A 25,336-nucleotide genomic window follows, 5' to 3' on the forward strand; every position below is an offset into this window, starting at 1 on the left:
CTTTGACTGGTCAGGAACTGAATTTCAATTGATGCAAACTGGTGTTGTCCCAGTGGCTATTTCTTACGGACTTCCACAGAACATATAAAAATATTTTTAGGCAGAACCAATCTGGTTAACTACGCATCATGTAGTCGTGCCTAACCATAGAAGTAAATACTTGTCAACAACTTAGGCAACTAAGAATTTGTCACCTTGGGTGAGTGACAAGTTATTCTCGCTGATGCATCCTGTCTGTATTAATGACATATTAACTCTTTTGGTTTCTCTGCTGTGTGCCCTGTTGTTTCCATATGCAGAGAGGCTCATATACACAGTACTGGAAACTGGACTGGGGCTTGCAGTTGCCAATTGCACAGCACTGTCTTAACATGCAAACACAGAAAGAAAGCATTCCCTTGTCCTACAGAGCCAGTCTAGCCCATAAACCTACCACTTTTCAGCTATTTCTCAATTCTAACCAGAAAACATCAAATGCCCTTCTACTGCTACTCCTATAAAATATGTAGAATGACCAATTACTGATTTGTGGGTCAGCCTCGATGTCTGGCTGGAAAGACATCAGGGCCAGCCCTAGAGTTGGGGCATCTATTCTTTTTAACCAGAAGTGTGATACCAATTGACAGCGATAGCACTTGCGGAGATGTGGTGGTACGGTTTGCCTTGTAAATTCGCCTAGGACCTCATTACTATCAAGTGACAGGTTGGAATCTGTCTACCATGTTTCACTTACAAGAAACACCTTGTTTCGCAGGCACACCTGTTTGAGGTAGACCCTGGGTAGATCCACTCACATGGCAAAAATTCTGCTTACTGTAATGCGCTGTTGTGCCGTTCATGTTTCTGTTCATCGTTTTTGGTAATTCAGCACCATTGTCTTCTACCGGTATTAAAAAGGAACATCTGACACTTGCCCAGAAATGCTTTCAGCTCAATGCAATACTGGAAGTAAACTCTTCAAGGCTGTCGCACTGATGTGTGCATGTGTGTGGATGCAGCTCTTCTAAGGCTCTGTGGAAGAAAATTTCATATTTCTACATAGACAGAGGTTGAGTTCCCTAGAAGCCTTTTGATCTCTTCCTGCTGAGTCCTGAATGCAAGGAAAGCATTTGGGTAGAGGTCAGTGATGCCAACCAAGGTCCACGGTGTTAAAGTCTTAATAAAAATGGTTTGAGAAGCATTAGATATAGCCAATAAAATTATGCTATATCAATCTATAAAAGTGCCGGCCGTGAAGTTTTTTTCTTGTGTATTACAGCATGCGTAATGTAAAATAAAAGGAATGGGAAACCATCTCTCCCAGGTGTAATACAAGACTTTTAACAGGTTTCCAAGTGTTAAGCTGAAGTTTGTTTATTCCATGGTTCTGTTGCTTTGTGGTGTCTTTGCTCTTTTGTTTTGTTTTTAAGTTGAGTTGTCAGAAATGCTTAATTACATTAACAGACTTGCAACACTGTTTCACTTAAAAATGGCAAAACCTAAACACAATCACTTTCCACAGTTTATCTGCAAACCCTCATTTCTTTACCCATGACAAAAGTGGCCAGACTAATTCATATTCTTTCTTTCAAAAACAAAAGAATAAATTACTTAAATCTACTGTGGCATGTCTTAATCCAACTCTTAATACCATCAGTTGAAGAATTTCCATTAATTTTATTAAGGATTAGAGAAATCCCTGGAACCTCAGATTTCTACCTGTGGTTGAATTCCTCCTGACCATTTTCATATACTCCATGGTGTAATAGCTGCTCGAAAACACACAGAAGCGGATCAAGTGCACATACTCTTCCATTGTGGCCAGAAATTATTGGCTGCACATCTCTTAGGGGACAAGCTGGTCAAGATTTCTCAGATTCCTGCTGGAAACACAAACCCTTATTTGCAGGTTTTATACCATAAGCGTCTTGCTTTCTAAGCACAGCTCTGGAGTCAAAGTTAATACTTGTCTTTGATGGAAGTGGGGAGCTGCCAGCTGCAATGTGCAGCTGATAATCTTTCTTTTCTAGTCTCATTTTGATTCCTCATGGTTCCTCCACTTCCCCCAATGTCAGACCTAGCAATCTAGGGAGAGATTCTTCTCCCTTAATTTTGGGTACCGGCGATGTGTCTCAATCTAAACCATCTGTACAGACCTCCCTTGCAGCTTGGAAATGTGATCCAGGAGTTTAGGTTGTGATTCGTCTAATCTGATCAGCAGCAGGCAGCTACTGTAGAGTGGGATGCATTGCACACTATGGACTTGCTCTCTGTTGCCTGCGATAGTGTCCGAGGTGACTTGCTCAAGTACAGACACCTGGGGATGGTCAATAACCCACATGTACTCGGATGAATCTGATCCCTGAGCTCTAATAATGAGATAATTTCAGATACAATCTGCCATGTCCCTTCTGTGATTTAATCTAGTAAATTTACCAGTCCTGAGCTGCTTGCCTTTGAATTCCCTATCAGTCTTCCCATTGGTTTCAGTGGGAATGGGATGAGCTGCTAACCTCCATCCTGTGTGGGGACACATGGAGAGCTGTTTGTCGTAGTGCCTCTGACTGATGGGTTAAGTATTCATCAAAATGGGTGGCGTTCCTATTTCCCTGTACTACTACAGCTTGCAAACAAGAGGCTGCTCATCTCTTTATGCCCGTGAGTGAATTGCTGAATTGCTGTTGGTACAAAGTCTTTGTTTTAGGTTTGTACCCTGTAATTATCTTCTATTATCTTAATTTGCAGATAGTATTGAAGCCAACATTGAGACTGCATCTTCTAATGTAGAATCAGCCAATGAGCAGTTGGCAAAAGCCAGTCAGCACCAAGTAAGTGGATCTAAAAAACCCTACGGATACATTCAGTAATAGTATTTAAAATAAAGAGAACACTTGGCGGCTGTGAACCACATGGCACATGAGCTGCGTTGGATTTGTGCTACCTGGAAAGATGATAAAGCATACTCTAAGTAAGAGCTAAACTTTTTTCTTATATGTATGATTAAATTACTGTAGCATCGACAATTTGCATTAGAGTAGTCATTAAGAGATCTGCATATTAAAGAGACATTTCGCAGTAGGAAACTCAACAATTAGCTACTGTTGTTCTTGGAAAGACGTCATAAAAAGTGCATCATTTAAGTGTATATGTGCTTCTTATTGGAGTGTTTCCCTATAATCAGGCAACAGTGCTTTTCGAAAACAACTGAGTTGTCAAAAGGCATGATGTGGTTGGTGAAAAATGGCTATGGGAATGGTGTTCAGCACTTTTTAAAGGCAATTTGAGGGTAGGGGTTTTGGTTTTTTTTCTTTTTCTTCATTGGAGCAAGAATAAAACACACACACACACAAAAACATTAATCTTTTTGAAAATAGCTTGACTAGAAAGAACTCTTCGATGGTTATGTTAGTACTTTCTAGGGATGAAGGGGGTGAGGAAGCGAACAAAGAAAAAATTGTTATTGCTTGCATTGGATTGACAGAACAAAAGCTGTTAGTTTCCTTTTTTCCTCAATCATAAATCGATTTGTTGAAGTCCAAAGTGAGTTTCATCTATCTGGAGTCTTGTTATGACAAAATGTAGCTGAGGTCCCTGTGAGTACATAGTGCCTCTTTGTTGGTCCTTGGACACAATGAATTCTGAAGGTCTGGGGCAAACCTCCAGACCAAAGGAGTAGGAGCCACAGGCATTTTACTCCACTGAAAAGGAGTAAAGTCATTTTAAAATTATCTACAGCTCATTTTCTGGTGAAATGTACTTTGTCAATTGTGGGTAGTAAGAACAACTTTTGTAGAACTTCGATATTGCAGAAACTAAGTGTGGTCTTCAGCTACGTTTTGGTTTTAAAGGCATATATATTCAAGGTAATGTGTGTCACCCTGCATGTAATCCTGCATTTGCTTTGAAAATAGCCTGTTGCGTTTTTACTGCATGAAGTCTAAAATGAGACTAGAATAAATTTAATACTTGACAGTAGAGCCGATTGCAAAGCTGCAAATGAGTTAATGACAATTTTGGCTAAGAAGGTCAAAGAGTAGTCAGGCAGAAAATGAACGCAGCACAGTGTAAAGGATCTGCTTTCTTCAGCCAGCAGGAGCTGCTGAAATAGCCTGCCCAGTTAGGAGGTCCTTTATTCCTCAAATATGTTCATCAAGATGAAGACACAGCCAGTTTTAGCAAGTTAACCGCTGCTAAGGGCATAAATGTGTGCTGACTGTTATTTATGGGAAAACACTTCAGAGTCTCCCTTGCCCTTGAAACAAGCTTATATAGGCAAATATCACTTAGAAGACTTCTGCTGCCAAAGAAAATGTGCAATCCAGATCTCCTGTAGAGGACAGGTAGCTGTCCTGTGCACTACTGGATCAGGATCACTAGACAAATGCGTGCAACCCTGGCTTGCTCTCTGTCACCTCTTTCATGAGATTCCCTGAGATATGGACAGAAAATGAGGTGAAGTTTTTGTGACTTCAATTGCTGGCCTGCTGTCTGGGGTTTGTCAAATGGCATATGACGCCTCCTCTGTTACGTACCGTGATATCTGCTCATTTTGCGTCCAAAAGGACATTGTCTCCCTAACAACATGACAAGAAGGGTCCTGGTCACACAGCCCTCAAGGGCTTTTGTAGGAAGCAATGTTGGTGCCACTTGCATACCTATGGATAATGCAGTGCGAGGATAGGTCATCCTTCCAGGTTGTATGTGTGGTTTGGGCTGCTTTAGAAATATCTAGGATGGATTTGGGAGAATGATCATCCAGATGGCTTTGTGGGTGAACTGCTTTCAAGGGAGCTGCCATAGTTTTACACACTTTAAATTCCCTCTGTACTCTTCTGTGCTGCTCAGAGATCAAAAGCACAGACTGTTTTTTAAATCTTACTGAGTAGTTTTCCTTCTTTTGTTAAGCTGCCAATTCATTAATGTATTTGGCTGTTACCTATGACCTCTAGTATGGTGTGAGTGTCCTGTAAATGCAGACTGGCTTACATACATTTGTTATTTATTCCTATTTATACGTGTGTATGTATATGAATATGTGTGTGTGTGTATGTAGTATTTTTACGAGTACATCGACAAATGTATACATAAATTGAGAAACTGGAAATGTCAACATCACTGAAACATTCAAGCTTAAGACCTACTGTAGACCTTAATGAACGGATTTCTGTCAGGAATAAAAATTACATGACTGATTATTTAACATAATGTTTGCATATAATGCAATGCAGTCACTTCAACAATACAACTTGGAGCACCAGGTCCAACCTGTACATTAACATAACAAAGCATCAGTAAATAGCTTTTCTTTAAATAGTACAAAACAAGGCATTTAGGTTCCCTAAAATGATAAAAATGTTTAAACAAATGTAAATATATTCCTGCTGAGCTCCTTTGTCTGCATTTTAAATTTTGTATTTAAAATGTATTTGAGCTCCTTCATCTTGAGATGTGTGTGCTGCAGTAGTGTTTTATTACTTTGTGTGAATTTTCACATCCCCCATCTACACCCTTCACCCACCCACAAAAAAAATGCACCGCCTCCCCCCCAACTGTAAAACAATAATAAAGAACATGAGGGAAATATATGTTAAGTAAGGTAGTGGTGAGATACCAAATTGCAACCCTTGTGTGTCTCCATGTGACATGAGGCAGCTTGTCTCAGCAAAAGGGTTGGGCACTGTTGTTATAAGAGGCGGGATCAGGCAGCTCAGGAAAGTACGTGTTCTCAATTTATCATTATGCTCTTGATCTTAGATGCCACAGGAAGTCTCTGAGTCCATGCTGGGTACCATAACCGGCAGCCACGTTATTGCCTGTGGTCCCTCTTCTCAGCTGTAGACTTCACCCCCTGACAGTAACACTTCCCTGCTTCGCCAGGTAAATTCACTAAGGACTCTGTGGCGGTCAGATATTACAGAGACAATATGGACATTATAGAAAAATAGCAATACCCATTATGCCTATCCATGGCGTAGAAAAAGTTTCTCTTATGTCATATTCACTTTATTTCCATAAATTTTTCCCTGCCATTGTAAATCATTGTGTATGTTCTGATCTCAGCACTGCTTGATTTATATTGGGTGAGAGGTACTTGCTATATCTGTGCTGCAATAGAGGATGTGGTAGATGAACTTGTAATTAATCATGAGCAAAAAAGGTATTACACCCCAGAGGCATAAAAGTGGGAGCTGTCAGAGCTTTGGAAGAAATATGTTTTTCTTTTTTTAATTATTAGCAGAATTATTTTTCCCTCATTTTGAATTATTATCATTAGAGAATAATTGTTTGTGCTTAAACTTATTTTTACTACAGGTAACAATTAAGCTGGGCCACTGCATTATCTGTAGGAACATGCAGGGTCAAAATGCAGATGAAAGCATAAATGTTGGATATCATTGGATACTCTCTACTAGGAGTAGAGGAACAGAGGCCTGTTTCCACATGAAACCCCTCTTGGTCACAGAAACTTGACAATTTCATTTTGTTGTCCTACTTTTCAGCAGAAAATTCAAGTTTAAAAAACAACTGAGAGGCAAACAAGTCTAGCAGAGAGAAGCCAGAAGAAGTAATCTCCTGCAGTAGACTTGCTTCAGTGCCTTTCTTTTCTGAGGGCCTCATATCTCTTGAACCTAAGGCAGAAATGACGACCCTTGCCATTCAACACCAATGGCCCAGATTTGTCTCCTGAAATTTCACTGTCCATGCCCCTAGAGAAAATGATTCATCCTACATCTTAAACCACCGATTTTAACGTGGGTCAAATTGCTCTCTGGAAGATAGGGATTTATTGGACCAAATATGAGTGTGTTTGGTGGAGACATGTATGTCTAAGTGTCTGGACTCCCTTTACACCAACCAGGAGGAGGAATTGCTTCCAGCACACTTCTTGTCTCATCTCACAGATGTCTGACATAGGTCTGATGACTGCCTCGCTGGGGATGTCTGTTCTCTCCTTTGTCTATAAAGTCCAGATGATAGCAATTACATCGCAAACATTTCAAGGGAAAATGAATCCCATGCCTATCACCTATCCATTTATCGGAAAAAACGGGAGATCTAGACACTCGATGGTCTCGGTGCCTGCCTTTGAGATTAGCTTAGGTGGGCTGAACATCACATAGAGGGGCTGGCTGCGGCGAGATGAGCAGTTTTACTTTGCTCAGTTTGTTCATAGCTTCCTGCAGATGGATTGAGAGGAAGAAAAAGAAACAAACGCAGACTCCATGGATACATATTAAACCAGTTACTCTTTTTGACGCGAAGTTTGGCCTAAGTTCAGCTTGGCCGCACTGACTGAAGGACACTGTGTGCTGACTGTTGAAGCTAATTTGTTTTGGAAGAGCTGCTTGTGTTGCTCTGATTAATGCTGGTTGCTTTCCTTCCCTATATCCTCTGTGGAAGTCAAGCTAATTTGGATTCACTGGCATCGCAAAGGCAAGCAACAGTTCAGTGACCCACTTGTGTAGTCTAAGAACAATGAGGTTTTTTCCTGTAAAGAAGCAATTCCTGGGTCTGGCTTTCAGGGATACACAGAGGGGCACTTTGAAGGCTGGAGCTTTAAGGAAAAAAGCCTCATAAACCTGTGACATTTGCAGAGAGATCTTATTGCCTGGGGACCACCAATAAAGGACTGGCTTCAACTTTTGCACAAATAACTCATTGGTATTTTAAAAACAAAAGAAAATTTGAGGTTCAAAAATCACCTTCTCAGAGTCTTTGAAATTCCTGGCATGCTAGCCTCTTAAAGCACTTGCTACTTATAAATACTGTGATAATGAAGATTGTCTTCTCCTCTTCCCTATGGGTATGCCCTAAGATCCTGACTTACGCTGCCATTAAATCATTTTGAAGCTAATCGTTTTAAAACTACCATGTACAGCCAGTTAGCACCACAATACGATGGGATTGCACCCTGACATCTCCTGCAGCAGCCACCCAGCATGCTGCGAAGCCGCGGTGGACTGGCGTGGTTGAAATATCTTGATGCAAGTGCAGCTTTGTAGCTACTTAATCTCCTAGGACAAGAAGAGGCTAGATGCTTGTAAGGCAGATTCATGACTGAGATGTAATGACAATCTACTGCTAACTATAAGATGCAGCGTCTACAATCAACCTCATGTTGCTGTTGCTTAGCTGTGTCTGTCGCCAGTGTTAGCGTGGCTGAGTTTGCTTCTTCTTTGGGTAATTAGCACTTGGAATTTTTATTCGGGGGATTATGAAGCTATTCTTTCTTCTGGCAGTTTCTGCCTTTGAAAGTGATGGGAGCTGAATTAAAGCTGCAATAGGAACTCAGAGCTCTGTAAGGGCTCCAAGCAAAAGCCATTACTGAAGCGACTGTGTAATCACACGACTGAGCCTTAATCCCCCTCTTCAGCAGCAGAAGGAAACTTTGCCGCCATCCAGAGTCCTCACGATTCCATGCCATGATCTTCAGTTAGTAAAAGAAGTCCTCCCCAAATTGCCTGAATCTCTCAAAAAACGACCAATTTGCAGTCCCTTTCTACTTTCTGTTTCTCAGTCCTCAGCAACACACTCACACCAGCTCAGTTCAGAAACCTCTGCCTGGGCTTCCCACTCAGAACTGATTTCTTCAAAGCAATTTCTCCTCCGTAGCACTTGTTTTCCTTCCACCCCTTCCCTCTCCCATTAAGCCATATCTTCTCATTTTCGCTCTCAAGTCCAATCTCTCAGCCCTCCCCTGTTGATGCATGGCTGCCAGCAACACTGCTGCCTCAAAACAGTCCATTGCCTTATAATGATCCCGCTAATTTGCTTGCCCAGATTGCTCAAAACCTACCCCATAGGGATGTTTGCCTGTATCGCCTGTCAGATGTGCCCCTTCATGGTCTCTATTGCTACAGAGAGCCTTGAAGCAACTCCTTGCTGCATGCCTGCCTCTGCTTTCAGGCTCCTTTTGTCTTGGCAGTGTGCTGTGGCCACCGAGCAAGGCTGTCCGGGGCAGTGCTTTGAGCAATTAAACTGTTTCACCCTTTACTTTCCCTCGACAAATAGGCGGCAGCAGCAGCAGGTGGTTGGGATAAAACTTATGCTTGCTTTTTTCCTTGCTCCACTGGCTCCCTGTGAAAGACAGGCTGAGTTTTCAGATTTAAGAGTGGTTTATTTTGAAGCAACTTCTGTTTGTGCATGTTTTTTTACTGTATTTTAATGCAGCCCATTTACAAAACAGCTGCTTACCATAGGAAATGGCGTTCAAGTCAGCGGCAGTCCAAGTGATAAATGAGCTGCGTGAGTGCAGCAACTTAACCTCAGTGAGGTCTGAGCCATAACATTTATTTAAACCTATCTTTGTTTTCTGTAAATAATGGATCTGTGTGATCAAATATTTATTGGGAAAAGGTTTGTTTAGAGCTTTTGGTTGTCATGCAGTTGGGTGCTCTTGCATGTGAAGGTAAAATCTTTCAGGCTATTTGCAATCACAACTGAACATCTCTTAATTTGTACCATCAAAAAGAGAGTTGACTCAGCCAGGTGGTAGCTTAATCTTTCTTTCTTTTATTATAAAACATGCCCAGTAGGATTTGGGGGAGGAAAAAAAGATTAAAAATTGTCTGTTGTGAGCTCACTTTTTATTTAAACACAAATCACTCAAGGAGGAAATGGAAGGGGCAAGAGTGGAGGAGAAGGGAACGATATGATGGAAAGGTTGGGGGCAAATTTAGTGGGGGGGCATTGCTGATGAAGCTGCTTTGGCTGGTGAGAAGATGAGTGGGTAGGCTGTAGTCTTTACTGATTGTTCACCTTGGTGGCATGCAGCACTGGGCCTGTATCAAGTCAAGATTTAGGAATATCGGTTACGTTATGCACGGTGGTCTGGATTCAGTATTTCAAAGGCAAGGATTTTGTACGTGAAAGCTGATCAAGCCTGCTCTGTGACAATTCAGAGATGGCAGAAGGAAATCACATACTGTCTTTTGTTTTTCTATTTCATTTGTTTAACAAAATCTCTTTCCAGGGTACAATTTCATTTTGAGGGGTCAGAGATTAAAAAGCAATTTTCCCTCACTGACAGCGGCATAAACGAGTGAGTTACATTTCTCTTAATGGCCTCATTTAACATGGGAGTGAATGGAAATCCTTGGTTACTGAGTGGAAAACCACACTTAGAGTCATCCCTGTGCCCAGTGGCGGCATATATAATCAATTGCATTGCCCAAAGGTGAAAGCTTTGAGAAATGGTATTAAACTTGCCCCTTAATGGACTACGAATACCAGGAAGTTAGGAATATTAGCACTGGAGATGTATACCTAACCTGGATCTGATGAGCAGATACTAAGTATCCCAGTTTGAGTCCCAGCTGTATAACCTGAAGCAGTATTACACTGGGCTGTGAGCTTGTCAGATCTCATCAAGTAGCAAAACGGTCGAGCTTGGTCGGTGTTCATACTGGAAACCTCCGCTGAAAATCTTCACATGCAGACAGCAGTGTTTTTCTGTTCACTTTCTGTTCACCCCCTTCTGGCACAGGGACACTGTCCAAACAGTGCCGCCATTCCTGAGGTATTTCATCAAGTTTTGATAATTAGTGTCAGTAAAGATGCCACATTGGTTTTCAAAGCCACAGTGAAACTAATGGTTGAATTCCAGTATGGGGATTTATATTCTGATGTCTGCGCCTTGATGTTTTACTTGATTCTCATAAACATCTGTTGATCAGTTCATCTTTTTCATCGGGACAGTGTAGGGACCTAGAGTCAGTATAGTGTCATCTCATCTAACTTGGTACTTAAAATTTAGGCAGCTAGTACAAGACAAGCTAAGCTTCCTTTGCACATGCCTCTGGAAAACAGTTCATCCTGCTTCTCTTGGATATTGTACCTTAGTCTGTGATGAATAGCGCCCTGGAGGTGAACATCTTGCCTTCATGCTAATAGACAAGTACCTTCAAAAAAGCGCTTAACTACTAGGCAGCTAGGGTTTGATTTCTTTGCCTAAAAATAAATATTCAGTATCCTTTTGTGCTGGGTAGAGAATCCTGCTGTATTTCTGGTTTCCACTATGGAATTCTGTTGTTCCCCGCAAAATCACAAGTCACCTCTGCCAGCTGTGTTTCAATGTTACAGAGAACCTGGGGCATCTCAAATGGTCAGAAGTAGCCGAGAAAGTAAATGTTAATTCCCCTATTGTATTTTAATACCTACAGTGATCATGAAGGGAAAATTATATGTAAGGAGAAAGAAGTTACAGAAAATGAAATTGCTTTTATTTTCATTTTGAAAAAAACTGGAAGCACTTTAATCAAAGGTATTTTCCACATTCCTGAAAGAAATCACAGGCCTGGTAGCCCCCATTTGTAGTACAGCTATCAGGTCATGGCCTGGCACTATCAGAATTGGAGAACAGGAATTGTTAAGTACAACTTATGTTCAAGAGGAGAAAAGAGAGTGAATTATAGTCTCGCTAAATCTGACTTCAGCAACATGGAAAGCTCTTGAAGACATTTTGAAATGAAGAATTAAAAACATGGAGTTCAGTGGAGAGTGGGACAAAATGGGATTTCATTTTACTTTGAAAAAGTAGTTGCATATCTTTCTTTGTGAGGATAAAGGATTTCCTTAGACAAAGGTGATGAGAAAGACTTGACTTCCTGGTCTTCGGAGAAACATTTTCTACAGTTATATCACATAAAGATTGTCCTTATTTAGAAGATTCATAGGAAAAGAGGTGCTGCTGCTAGGCCGTAGCTTGTTCTTGTATGGTCAGCTTTGATGTCTCTTCAGTTTCTTCTACATCACACACTATTACGAGTTCAGGCTGGGCAGCTCAACCCTGTCTTTGTCAGTATTCAGTCATTCCTATATTCCCTACTGGGCTGATGCATGTGGGCATACCTGCAACAGTTTGGGGATGATAGGCTTCCTCCTCATTTCCTCACATGGAATACGGTGACTAAGCATAGCTCTCACTGGCTTTTCAGGTCAGGTGGCACAATGTGAATGGATGTACACCTGAGAAAATGTGTTTTCAATGTCTACACCTGATCCACAATAACATCACATGTATCAGTGCTTCCCTAAACAGCTGAAGGAGTAAGCTTGGTTGGGGTGTAGTTTGAATTGAAGACACTTGACTTTATCTGTCTGCTCTGTAGGGACCTATATCTGAGTGTCTAAATTCCCATTGTATTTGATGGAGGTGGATGGTACAATTCCGTTGCCCAACACAGGTCTCTAGTGCTATTTAAGATGCACTTGGGAATCCCAAACGGCCATGTAAGGCTGACAGATACGAGACAGGAACTGGAGGTCACCTCAAATGATACTGGATGCTTGTGCGTGGGCACCTGAATTGCCAACTCAATGCAGTCAATAGAGACTGGAAAAAGATTCAGCTGACCTCCCAGTAAATGTGTACTTTGGAGCTATCTGATTCACTCCCTAGTCTTTATGGGGGGAGCTGAGTGGTTCTATAATAAGAGCTTAGACATCAAAATATGTATGTGGATGTGTAGCACATCAGGTGTGGATACATATAGCTGAACTGGTGAGATATGGACTTGATAAGTGGGAGAAAGCTTGGGTGGAAAAGTGGCTGAACTGTCAGGCTTAAAGGGATGGAACTGGCTGTGTCTGGCATGGGGCAACGTGTGGCCTCTTCCCACAGAGGCCACTCCTGCCAACACCTGGACCCAGACACCCAATACATAGTTATATGCTAATAGTTGTACAGAAGTTTGGGGAAAAAAAAAAAAAAGAAAAAAAAATAGTGCTAAATATTATCATATTTTTATTGGACTCTAATATCAAGCAAGCCAATTTTTTTCATTATACTTGATAGTTAGAAAGCATCAGGGGAACTGATTTTACCTCTTGCTATTGATCATAATCCAACAAACATGACTTACTAGTGAGATAAACTTAAAGCAAAAATCTTATAATTGGCTTTTCTTTTTTTTATGTAAAAGCTGGGGCACAACTTAAGCTAAAAATCAGTGGCGTAGATGTATTTGTAATCTTCTCTAACATAAAACAGGCATTTTGGACACAGATTGTCTGACACAGAGACAGCTTGCTGTAGAATCTTGTCATCTAACAGAAGGGGAAAGTTTGGGTTGTAGACTCCCTATGGACACTCTGGTCAACAAAAGAAACTGGCAACTACAGAGAGAGATCCAAATCTTTGTAGGCTGTGAAAACAACATAAGTTAGAAAACATTCAACTGGTCCTTGCACTTGTAGTTTTGTAGTTTTAAATTAATATTTAATTGATTTTCGTGCAGTTGCTTCCTATTTTGCACTGTGTTCAGGCTAAGAGAGGAACATATGTCGAGTCCATTGATTCAGGCTATGAAACCTATGAAGAACCAGAAACGTACATGGCCAGATGAGACATAAGTCCTACGTATTCATTAGGTCCTAGTGCTTTTGTGAGAGTTGCACCCGCTTGCTACAGGATAAAATTATTTCATGGACAAAATACCTTTTTTTTTTGGAAGCAGCCCTGTCCAATGTGTCACTCAGATACTGTTAGGCAGCCATAAATCCAGGCAGTCCTGCCAAGTAAGCAAGATATCAGTTCTGTCTTGGTAGGCACTCCAATAGTTTCTTTATCATTACTGTTGTTTGTATTTCTTGATAGGCGAATGACTAGTCAACAAGTTCTGCAGGCCTAGTTCCTACGTTGCAATTAACACTGATATAATGAAAAATTACATCAGTGATCTCAGTGCAATTAAACTAATTTAAAAATGTAAGAGATTGAGGTTGCACTTAAGTCTCATTATCATTCCAGGTAAATGGGGAGAAGCTTCTTTCAGACACTCACCCAAATGAAAATCTTCTGCCAGTAAGTTTTGGTTTCCTTGGGAGCACATGAAGAGCTGAATCTGGAAAGTACACTTTGCCTGGTTCTGCTCAGACTTCCTGCAGCATGAGTCTTTTGATTTCTATTTGAATTGTTTCAGTGTGAGTAGAAAATCTAACCCTGGGCTTGTTTTAACCTCTAAAGTTGATCCTCAGGTAGTATAAATGTGTGCAGTTGTCTGGAATTAAGATTTTTGCACCGGGTAAGAAATGTCCCTTTGTCTACTGCAGTTACAACCTAGTAGTATCAGTTGTCATGGCTTATCTTCTTATTCATGGTCTATGGAGGCCATCAGCAATTAACATCAGCATCAGTGTATCTATTTCTATATTCCTGTGTACTGTTTCTAAGTAATCTTTTGTCAACATCAGGAAACCACATGTATTTCATTACAGTATTTCTAAGTTCTGGTGAGAATCCATCATCAAACTGTCTTTTCCTATTTCATCTGTTCACAAGAGGAACTGATTTAAATTGGTGGATGGCTTGCCAGGGAGAAGAGCAACGTTAGCTCTGGCAGAATTTAAAATTGTGTTGTCAGAAATGAATAAAAACCATGCAAGTTTCTACAGAATGAGTAAGCCTGTGGAGGGACTCTGCAACATTCTCTGGAAGATGTAGAGCTTGGGGAGCACCGTCCAGGAACTCAGAAGTTTCTCTTTCCATAAGGAGAGGCAGACAAGGAAAAGCTGATGGAGAAATTTCCTTGCCAGGGAGATCAGTGGATGACACTGTGCAGATGCAGATTGAGAAGTCATCTGGCTGGACAGGAGGAGGCTACTAAAGAGATTGAGGTCCTGCTGGCAGTAGTGGAAGACGGTGGTGGTAAGGATGTGGATGCTTAGAATAATGCCCCAACTACAGCTTTGGAGCTTGGCTCAGGTAAAGACCCAGAACAGTCCCAATCATCCCTTCTACACATCAGCAGTCAAGCAAAGGCCATAAAGAAGGGGAGGTGATGACTCTTTCTTGGTAAAGTCATCTCTGAAGGAGGTAGACAACTGTCCAATGCAATGTTAGACTACTAATGACAGCCTTATGGCTGACAATTCACAGTCCAACTATTGCATACAATAATATCAATTCCTGGTCTATTACAGGGTGTCCTATAAGGCAAGGATGTCTCTTTTACATGTATTCTCCAAGTTACTTGGAAAGCATTGGTTCTGCAAAGAAAAAGAGTCATACACAGATAGGAAGGAGTTTTTAAGCTCCAGGATTTTATCACCACAGCATTTCAAATGAAGTAGGTGCTCCGAAGGCAAAGAAAGCCCTCTAGTGCGTAATATAAAACATTAACGGACTTTTGTATCCACAAAAAGCCCAAGGAGAAACAAAGCTCCCAAATGCTTTGCCTAAGTTCCCAAGTGCAGTGGCAAAGAAAGCACTGCTCCTGGAGTGCTCTACTGCCAGGGACTTCTTGTGTTGATAAAACATAGAGAATTCATGTTCTGATACTGTGATCCCCGCCACGGGCAAGGAGAAGAAAGTGCCTTGTTGTACATGAATGCCTTTGAAGACAACTGTGATGTCTGTGCCAGCTGAGATGGAAGTGTTAGGAGCTAGAGGTGCCACAGGCTAGTTTTGTCTTCCTCTTCTCTTCCTCCTCACAAACTCAATCTTTGAGAGGTGGGCATGCCAAACTACCCAGCACCCAAGCGTGAGGAATCCAACTTTGAGAAGCAAGTGCTAGATGCCCACGTCCAGTTGAGCACTCTCATATCCTCCTGCTACCAACATCAGAGCTCTCCTTGGTCCAACAGAAGCTCATCCCGGAGGACTCAGTGGAACAGAAAAGGCCAGCAAATAATGCAGAGTCCCTTGAGTAGACATTGGGGAGGCTGGTGAGTTCCTGGCCCTCGTGCAGGGAGACAGTTTCAGTGCAAGGCTGCACTACAGCTGTCCAGATGCCTTCCTGGATAGGTACTGGGGAGACTGTGGAGCAGACTGGGATTAAGGTCTTCTGTGGAATGATCTTAAAAGACTAGGAAACATCTAAAGGAACCATGCCCTCTTCATAAACCACAACTTCATTCTTACATTTTTTTAAGATGACTCTTCAGAAGAAACAATTTATACAGCGGGTCAAAAATTCATTATGTTTTTTATGTTGCAATAAATACTGCAGTAGCTCCATTTTTAGTGGGTCCATCTTGTGTATATTCTCCATAGGTTGCTTTTTTTGCCTAGTGAGCGGCAATGTATCATTCTTTTTTTATAGACAACAGTGCTGTCCATTTATGAGAAACAATTCTTGCATCAGTTCTTTTTACTGTAGAAGACATTTTTCTTACCTAGAACTGAAACACACAAAAAAGTAAAATAAACTCTGTTCATATTTATCTTTACTCTTTAGGGTCTGTCCCAGTGGATATTACTCTTTTCCTGAAACTTTTTTTTTTAAAGAGTTTAAAGAAAAGGAAATCATCTGTAACTTCACTTTCACTGATGTCAAAGGCACACTTCTCATTGCCATTAACAGAAGTAGAATAGAGCTCTATCCACTATACAGGTTATATCTGCTAATTTAATAGTACTGGGGAGAATTCATGAACATGCAGGAAAGTTTATTTTTTTCTAAGCAGAGAAATCTTAAATTTTACTCGTAGTCTCCAAGCTTTCCCTGACAGTCTCCCCAGTCATGTCTTTAAAAAATAAAGGGTATATTATTAAATATTTAGGAGTATAAGGATGTAATAATGACTGACTTCAGCTATCACCAATATAATAAAAAATGCCATGATCACATTTTTCTTTAAGTTCCAGTTTCTTTGACCTAAAAGGAATACGAATGCCATGTATTCATATAACTGAATATACCTTGCTGTCTTCCTTCTTCCTTAGTACTGGGAAAGCATGCAATGCATATATCGCCAAGACTCAGAAACCACAGACCAAATGGTACCCTCCTGCCTTTATTTTTAAGTCCCATGTTTCCAAGGCATTCTGTCATCTTGATGTTATGTGGGCTGAAGCATTGTCTGGAGGTGCCTGTTTCTCTCTGTTGCTTTTGGAGGGAGTGTAAGATAGCTGGCTTCCTATTCTGAGCTCCTGAATTAGACATCTGATGTTCAGTAGGATAAGTCTGAACACAAATGCTTCAGAGAAAGCTGTAAGAAACCTTCAAGAAGACAGAAGTGTAGTACCATGAAGTTCCTTCTAGTTACTCTCATTTCAGGTTCAAAGACTCGGGTTTCTCTTTTCTTCTAGCTCTTCTTCAGTAATATTGGTGGACATGCAACCGTGCAGCCATGGACATAAAACAAAAACTATGCTCTCTTCTTGTTCCAAATCAGCTCAACAATATCCTGTCCAATAATATGATGCATAACAAGTATTTTTTGTTATTTTTTTCTCTTAATACATCAACTTTCTGCTTCAGCATACCCCTTTATTTTGTGTTAAACCTTTTTTTCTATTTTATTTTATTGTGTTATCTGCATGATCTAATCTGAGGGATTGAGAGCCTGCTGCTACTGAGCAATGTTTCTCCCTGTCCATGCCAGATGTAAATAGATCTAAAACTAGTGAAGAAATGATTGAAGTGAATTTATTGTGACTATTAGCATGGCTCAATTAGCCATGTTATATTTGTGTAAAATGAAGGGTCAAGACTGAAAATCAAAACTGGTCTATTGCTGCTTGGGAAATGACTGCATGTCAACTCTGAGCAGAATCACCAAGCATGCACTCACCTTTCAGCAATGCAGTATCACACATCTTAACCATGTTTCCTTACATCTTAAGCTAAAGAAAATCCCAGTACTGTGTACCTTTGCCACAAGCAAAGAACATGAAGATAGAATTCATTATAGCTCAGCTGATACATGGGGTGGGAGTCATCTCAACTAACTTTGGGTGTATCCAAATTAGGAATGCATCACTGAGTGTGTTGTCTAGGTACCCTACATATTCACTAGGGATCTAGGAAGTATTATGATTCATGTATATGTCTGCTCAAAGATGGGATCAATGATGCCATAGACTCCCACTGACTGTGAGGTCTCTTACGGTCTCAAACATGGCCTGTGCCTTACCGCTCAGGTCCAGGTGGATGTGTCAGATACCGCAAGGCATCTCATATCCAGATGCTTGTGTTTGGGTAGCTGGATTATGAGCCACGTTTAGTTGGACAGATCCCATTGCAGGGCAGTTTACTATGCCACATTATTGTTTGAGTCTGAGTTCTTACTTCAGTGATAGGTGGTGCCCGGGTCAAGACCATATGCTTTAGATTCCTTAAAAATCATTCTTTAATGTAGCTTTAGTGTGAGACTTCATCACATTAGACTAGGACAATTTAATCTGCTGTCTGGTGTTGGGCACTCGTTTTGAGACACGGGCCAGTTACTGAGAGTTTACGGGAAAGCAGCAGGAGTGATCTGAGAGCTTGCAAGCCTGACTGCAGAGGGGAGATTACAAAAAGAGTTGGTTAAGATAAAAAAGAGAAGATGGAGGTGAAGATAACAGTCTCTTGGTACATAAAAGTTTGCTGCAAAGAGGAAAAGAATAATCGTTGCTTTTTTGTTTATTACAGATGGGAAGGACAAGAAGTAATGCACTTAAAGTGCAGCAAGAAAGAATCAGGGTAGATACTAAGAAAAGCTGTCTAATGATAAGGAGAATGAAACACTTTCTGGGGAGATTTTAGAGTCTCCAGCACTGGATATCTGTAACAGTATCTAGTGAAACATATTTCAGGGATGGTGTTTGTATAATTGCTTTTACTGTTGCCTGTCAGATCACGCTGCAAGGTGCAACGTAAACAGGACATGTTCATATTGTATCACAAATCATCATTATTTAATCAGAAAATGTTGCGGCCATGAATCATTCTTTGATTTTTATTCTCATCCTGTCCTCCTCCCCTGCCTCCTCCCCTCAAAAAAAGCATGTTCCTGTTAGGCACCTGCTTTAGGGACCAAAATCGCTGATTTAATTTGACAGAGGTGATGAGACTCAGCATTTTCTGTCAACTTTGGTTAGAGTGGCTGTTGGGTGCAAATCCCATAAATCACTTTGCTTTGTCGAAATATTTTCTACCTGGCTTTCAGGTGTCCTGGACTTGGTTTGCAATTACCATTTGTTCTCCAAATTATTTCCACAAAAGAGGAATCAATAAAATTATAGTGTGTGTCCTCGGTAGTGCTTTGGATGAGGTAGTCGAGCCACACAGGCATTGAAGGTGAGGTATGTGGGAGCTGGCTTGGCATTGCACTCTCCTTGAAGAGTAACAGATGATCATCACATTTCACTTTAACAAGCTGCTGGATTTCTGAGTCCTGGTTATGTTTGATTAGCATCAGGGCTGGAAATAAGGAGGATTTGTAGGAAGAGGGAAAATTAATGTGCTGGCAGAATTCAGGAGGGAATGCATCTATACTGCCAAATAAAATAAGGCCAGGGCCTGTCCTGTGGATCCATGGCCTGGTCATGTCCCCATGGTTAAATTATAGAATCATAGAATCATAGAATAGTTTGGGTTGGAAGGGACCTTTAAAGATCCAGTCCAACCCCCCCTGCAATGAGCAGGGACCTCTCCCACGCAGAAAGAAGGTGACAGCATCCATTAAGAATAGTCGCTGGCATGTGCTACGCTGGACCTGGTTCATTCTTTGGGAGAACAGGACAAAGCTGCATCAAAAAGCACGCATGGGTGATGGAGAGCCAGCAGTTGTGCCTATGCCTCATCCCTCTTTGAGTTAGGAGTATAGAGGTAGCTGCTTTGTGCCAAAGTTTGTGCAGGGGCCTGAGTGCACCGACACTATCTGCCTATCTTCCCCTTGCCCCAGGGGTTTGGCTGACCATGATTTAGACCAGCTCTGATATACATCGCTCTGTATCCTTGGATTACACTGCTGTGAGAAAGACCTGTGAGATGCCTCCACGGGAGCAGCACCCCTTTGCTTGGGATATACAACGAAGCTCAGTCCCTTGCTCCTGGTCCTTGCCTGAGCTATGCTGTAGGCCTGCCCTGCCTGGCCATGTACCATTGCTGAACCTGACCCAACTCACTGGCTTGACTTTCTTGCTTGGCCTTGGATCTGCCTTATTTCTACAGATGTGTCTGGGGTCACTGACGCTTTGGCTGATGTGATTACTGTCACTAGACCTGCTCTGTTCTTACTTGGGTGCTGTAGGACCGAGCCCTTGTTGGCAAGGGTGCTGTCCCAGCTCACCTTGCTGTCACCCTCTCTGCTGGCTTGCCCTCCCCAGGAGAGCAGCTTGCTCTTGCAGCTCCCTGACAACTTAAGGGTCTCTAATAAAATAAAAATTCTCCTAGGGATGCATAAACTTCATTAGCACTTGGAATGATTTTTAAGAAAGCTGAGCCCAGTGTTCACAGGGATGCAAATATATCAGTGCAGTTCACCAGCTCTGGCAGTTGTGCTGTGAGTCACAAGTGTATTGGGTTTGCATAGCAAGGTTTTGGAGCTACAGGGGTGGCTTCTATGAGAAGATGCCAGAAGTTTCCCCTAAGTCCCATAGAGCCAATGCCAGCCAGCTCCAAGACGGACCCGCCGCTGGCCAAGGCCGAGCCCATCAGTGATGGTGGTAGCATCTCTGGGATAACAGATTTAAGAAGGGGAAAAAGACTGCTGAAAAACCTGCAGTGGAGAGAGGAATGGGATGTGAGAGCAACAACTCTGCAGACACCGAGGTCAGTGAAGAAGGAGGGGGAGGAGTGCTCCAGGACCGGAACAGAGATTCCCTGCAGCCTGTGGTGAAGACCATGGTGAGGCAGGCTGTCCCCTGCAACCCATGGAGGTCCACGGTGGAGCAGATATCCACCTGCAGCCCGTGGAGGACACCACACCAGAGCACGGGGAGGCCCGAAGGAGGCTGTGACCGCATGGGAAGCCCACGCTGGAGCAGGCTCCTGGCAGGACCTGTGGCCCTGTGGAGAGAGGAGCCCCTGCTGCTGGAGCAGGGGAAGAGTGTGAGTCTTCCTCCCCCTGAGGAGGAAGGAGAGCGGCAGAAACAACGTGTGATGAACTGACTGCAACCCCCATTCCCCATCCCCCGGCACCGCTGTGGGGGAGGAGGTAGAGAAGTAGGGAGTAAAGTTGAGCCCAGGAAGAAGGGAGGGGCGAGGGGAAGGTTTTTTTTAAGATTTGGTTTTATTTCTCATTATCCTACTCTGATTTGATTGGTAATAAATTAAATATTTTTTTTTTCCCCAAGTTGAGTCTGTTTTTCCCATGACAGTAATTGCTGAGCGATCTCTCCCTGTCCTTATCTCAAGCCATGAGCCCTTCTTTATATTTTCTCTCCCCTGTCCAGTTGAGGAGGGGGAGTGATAGAGCGGCTTTGGTGGGCACCTGGCATCCAGCCAGGGTCAACCCACCACAACAAGATACCTAAATTCTGTTCTTGATGGTCCAGTCAGAAGTGAACTTTGTGTGCTCCTTGGGGTCTTGTTTGATTCAGTGCATTTTTTTTTCCTGATTTGTTTTTTGGGATGTATTTATAAACAGAAGGAACATTTTTTGACCCATGGATTTTGAAATAGTTGCAGTGTGGTCAGTAAGGATGTTGCATAGTTGTTTTATTACTGATGTTACTTTTTCATGGCCTTAAAGGAATTCTTGATTTGATAAGACAGAGGGTTTTTTTCAGTGCTAAAAGAGATAATAGAGTCAGCATGAAGAGGTGACTGAGGCACTACTTGGACCTTTAGGCTCTGATAGAGACTAATCCCAAATAACACATGGAAACAAATCTTTTCCACCATGATCATAAAGGTGATGGTCATTAATTGGCTGTGAACCCCTATAAATGGCAACTAGAATTCACAGGTTTTAGGAATAGATATGCTGGAGGACAGAGGGGAGGAGGGATGACATATTTCTGTATCTATCTGGAAATTCATTTTAGAGAGAAAAAGAAAGCTGAATATAGGTACTGCTTGCATAAAGCCAAATTGTGTTGGCAGGGAGGACATTAAATTCTGAGTTTTGCACTTAGAGAGGTTTTAAACATAGCAGAGGATCAGCAGCATGCAATAAAGTAAGACCTGAAAGTCCAAGGATTTGGAAATGAGAGCAGCATGCTCAAGACCAGGCAGCAGATTGATCTGTTCAGTAGGAAATGAGACCACAGAGCAATACAAAGCAGCAGAAGGAGGTGAGAAGCAAAGTCTAGCAGAACAGGGCCTACATTTTTTTTAATTTACATTTCTCCTTAAATACTTGGAGTACTTTCCAGCGTGTGTTGAAAGAGCCACAAAGTCAGATTCTGCTCTTGGTGTCATTGTCATGAAGCTGGAGAATCATCGTGGAATTAGGCCAGAAATAATCTGATATAAAGAGAGCAGAATGTGTCCCATACTCTGACAATGCTGCTTCTAGGACCAGGTGAGGGATGCTTTCTGCTTTCTCACCCCCCAAACTGTTGCCTTGCTGAACAAAGCTGTAGTGAAATGCCTGCGGTGTCTGCTGGCTATGGCACGCTGTGTTGCACAGCAGCCTGCTGCATCAATAACCATTACCATATACACCCAGTGGCTACCAGGAATTAGATTACTTCTGCAACATGTATCCCCAGTCTTCAGCAGCATTGCTTTCAGTGACAGGCCGTGTGGGTATTGTTTTATTGCTTTACTCCGGCCTCCCTTGCATTTTAGCATCCAAAGCTAATTAGGATTGAACAATAGAAAGAGATTGTTGAATGACTGTTCTCAAACAGATCATAAAATTCTGGTGTACATGCTTTGTTTGCAGAAGTGGATAAAATGTTGGCCACCAGGTAGCCATCCACAGATGGCTCTTCAGTGAGAAACAAGCATAAACTTGTAGGGCACAACTTTGCCTCATGACTAGGGTTTTTCTGGTCCATCTTCTAAATACAGTTCCAATGCCTAAAGACCTGGTAAGGAGTCAGCAGCCTTTCCTCATAATAATTCCAGAAGGCAAAAAAAGGGTCATTTCAGATCTACCACTGGAGAGCAGTAAAAGAAGGACTCATCTCCAGAAGGGGGAAGGGAAGACATGTTTTTGAATCTATGGTCTCTGATCCTCTGTCTTCCCACCTACTGTTTTAATAATGTAGCCAATTTTCTTTTCCTTTGGTTTGCTCATTTCCCCATAACGGACTGATTGTCATCTAGACATTGTAGATAGGGATTTTCATATATATGCTGCAGTCATGTCACTTCCTCTCTTATGTCTACGTAGAAAGAGAGGAGGAGCAATAAAACTTTTGAAGCATCAGTTCTGACTGAGCCTGGATTCATCCCACTGAGAGCCAAGATAGCCACAGATTCCTTGACATCACCAACCTCTTACGTGGCTGAACCTACCAGTAGCATGGTGAAAGATGGGGAGGGATATGTCAGGGGTAGAGCAGCATCAGGAAACAACCTGAGTAGCTGTCCAGCCTGCAAAATCTGGGTAACTTTGACTGTAACTACACAACAGGCAACAACACGATGTAGAAGTGCTTCAGCACAAGTAGCCAAAGCACCCTAACCTCTGTGGCACGGTGCTCACTGCAGGTTCATTGAGTCTGCCAACACAATGAGTAAATTTGCTTGCAGTTAAGTTGCACCCTGCTGCAGTTGAGCTGGCTCTGGCTTGACACCTTGCTAACAAAATGTACCAGTGTGCTAGTACTTGAAAGCACCCTCAGATGTCAACCTGATAAAAGCTGCAGATCGATTCGGCTCTGCTGAATCTAGCTGTGGCAGCGTAATACATTACGGTTCCCAGTGTAGATGTCCCCGCTGGCAGTGACTGCTGGCAGAGCAGAGTCTGCAGGAGGAAATGGATAAATGGATGTCTACGCCCCAAAGGCGGCAGGTGGTGGGAAGTTCATACTGCTCCTGTGTTGCCGTGGATCGTCCATGCTGGCTGTGACTGGCATTCAAGACACAGCACTTTTAACCAAAGCCAAAATTTACTTTAATTGCGTTTTTCTCAGTTTCCTTTCAATCACTGAAAACATTTAATTTCAAACTTCTTGAGAGAGTTTGTGAAGAGAAAAAAAAAATTAAAAATTAAGGCTTAAATCAGTCATTTTTGGATGGGATTTGTTGTCTAGATGCGGTCAAAAGGCATCCAGACAAGATATAGTTTTCTTAACATATCTGTCACTTAGGACTAAAGCTCAGAAGAAGCATTGGGCCACCTTATACACTTCAGATTCAAGAAAGGTAAAGGCAATAGTCACATCTCATAAATATGCATGTACGCTCTGTTTGTTCTGCAGCCAGTTGAGGAGGACTGTGTTGCAAAGCCCGTCACCCATCCCACCAACATCTGGGAAAGCCCTAGGTCACCTCGAGCTGGGAATGGTTCAGCAGTACCCAAGTATATTAGTTGGTATCATTCTCTTTTCATTTTAGCTAGTTTGATTTGATTTTCTCCATCTTTCAGACAAAAAGATGAGAATTTTATATACTCCCAGTGAAAATTATTCTTCATTCCTCTCTGGCAGCCTGATCAGTTGCTTGAATGGCTTTTTGAGAGTGTTTTTTGTGAAGCATTAAATATTCCCTGCCATGATGTTAGTCTAATACTACTTGGTTTGACTTCACTAACTAATAAAACAAATGTCTCTTTTTTTTACAGACTTTTTTTTTTATTTATAGGCAATTAACCTGTCTCCCTAGGCCATATTTTCTTCCAGTCTTTTCCTAAGCCTTCCATCTGTAGTAGATTTTGTTTACCAAACCTTTTTATAAGTGTGGGTGGTCCCCTCCAAACTCATTCGTCTACATACAAAGCAAGTCAATTTGTGACCCTTTGATGCTCAAAAAGAAAGCAGAAGAAAGAAGCAAGTCCATCGTGCCAGTTTTGTATGAAGGCAGCAGATGCAGAAAGAACAGCATCGTGGCATGGGACGCTGTCCCGCCACATAAACCGTGTGAGACAAGATTGGTTGTTGATGCACACACATGGGCAGATTAAAGCAGCGTGGTAGATAATCTTCCCCAAATCCGAAATCACTGCACCACAGAAATGTTGAATTATGTTGTATTTCTTGCATTGCCATTATTGTTGTAAGTCAAGAGCCGTTCCCTAAAAAGTTTAGCCATCCCTATCATCTCCAGGATAGGGGAGGAGAGGATGACTAACACCAGTAGCTCTTTCTTTATGTGAGCAGACTTCTGCCTCTGCTCAGCTGTCAACACTTTCAGGTTGCCTAAAATGAACAAATACATTCAATTCCTTTATGGAATTCTCTTTTCTGGACAAATGCATGAAAATCCAGTGAGATTCACGTGTACACATCCATGACTAGAGCATGCCCTGTGGGGATGATGTCTTCATGACCTCAGCTGGTGAGTATCGGGTACCCAGAAGCACTGAGTATGAGGTAGTCCTTGTAATTCTTGTTCTGCTAGCACAGCAGCAGATGCTGCTCTTGACAACAAGCCAATCTTCCATTGAAGTTCACTCCTGTTTGTTTGTTTTCTTTTATTTTTTTCTCCTCCATAGCATTCTCCATCAGAGCGCATCAGTGGTTCATTTAAAATTTTTCATTCTCAGGTCTGTGAGGTCTCCTGGGCTGAACTTGTACATAGCTTTATTT

At 42.0% G+C, this 25,336-nt stretch overlaps 1 protein-coding gene across 4 annotated transcripts in view; it reads left to right on the plus strand.

Moving 5' to 3' along the window:
* Nucleotides 1-25,336, plus strand: part of TSNARE1 (t-SNARE domain containing 1) — a 487,146-nt gene that overhangs the window by 298,694 nt on the left and 163,116 nt on the right. For all 4 annotated transcript variants that reach the window (XM_050891624.1, XM_050891627.1, XM_050891625.1 and 1 more), the window contains exon 10: nt 2,725-2,807. In XM_050891624.1, the coding sequence (XP_050747581.1) occupies nt 2,725-2,807 (83 nt within the window). The remainder of the gene's footprint in view (nt 1-2,724; nt 2,808-25,336) is intronic.

The sequence above is a fragment of the Gymnogyps californianus genome, chromosome 2, assembly GCF_018139145.2.
Source record: "Gymnogyps californianus isolate 813 chromosome 2, ASM1813914v2, whole genome shotgun sequence".
In the NCBI taxonomy this organism is placed as follows: domain Eukaryota; kingdom Metazoa; phylum Chordata; class Aves; order Accipitriformes; family Cathartidae; genus Gymnogyps; species Gymnogyps californianus.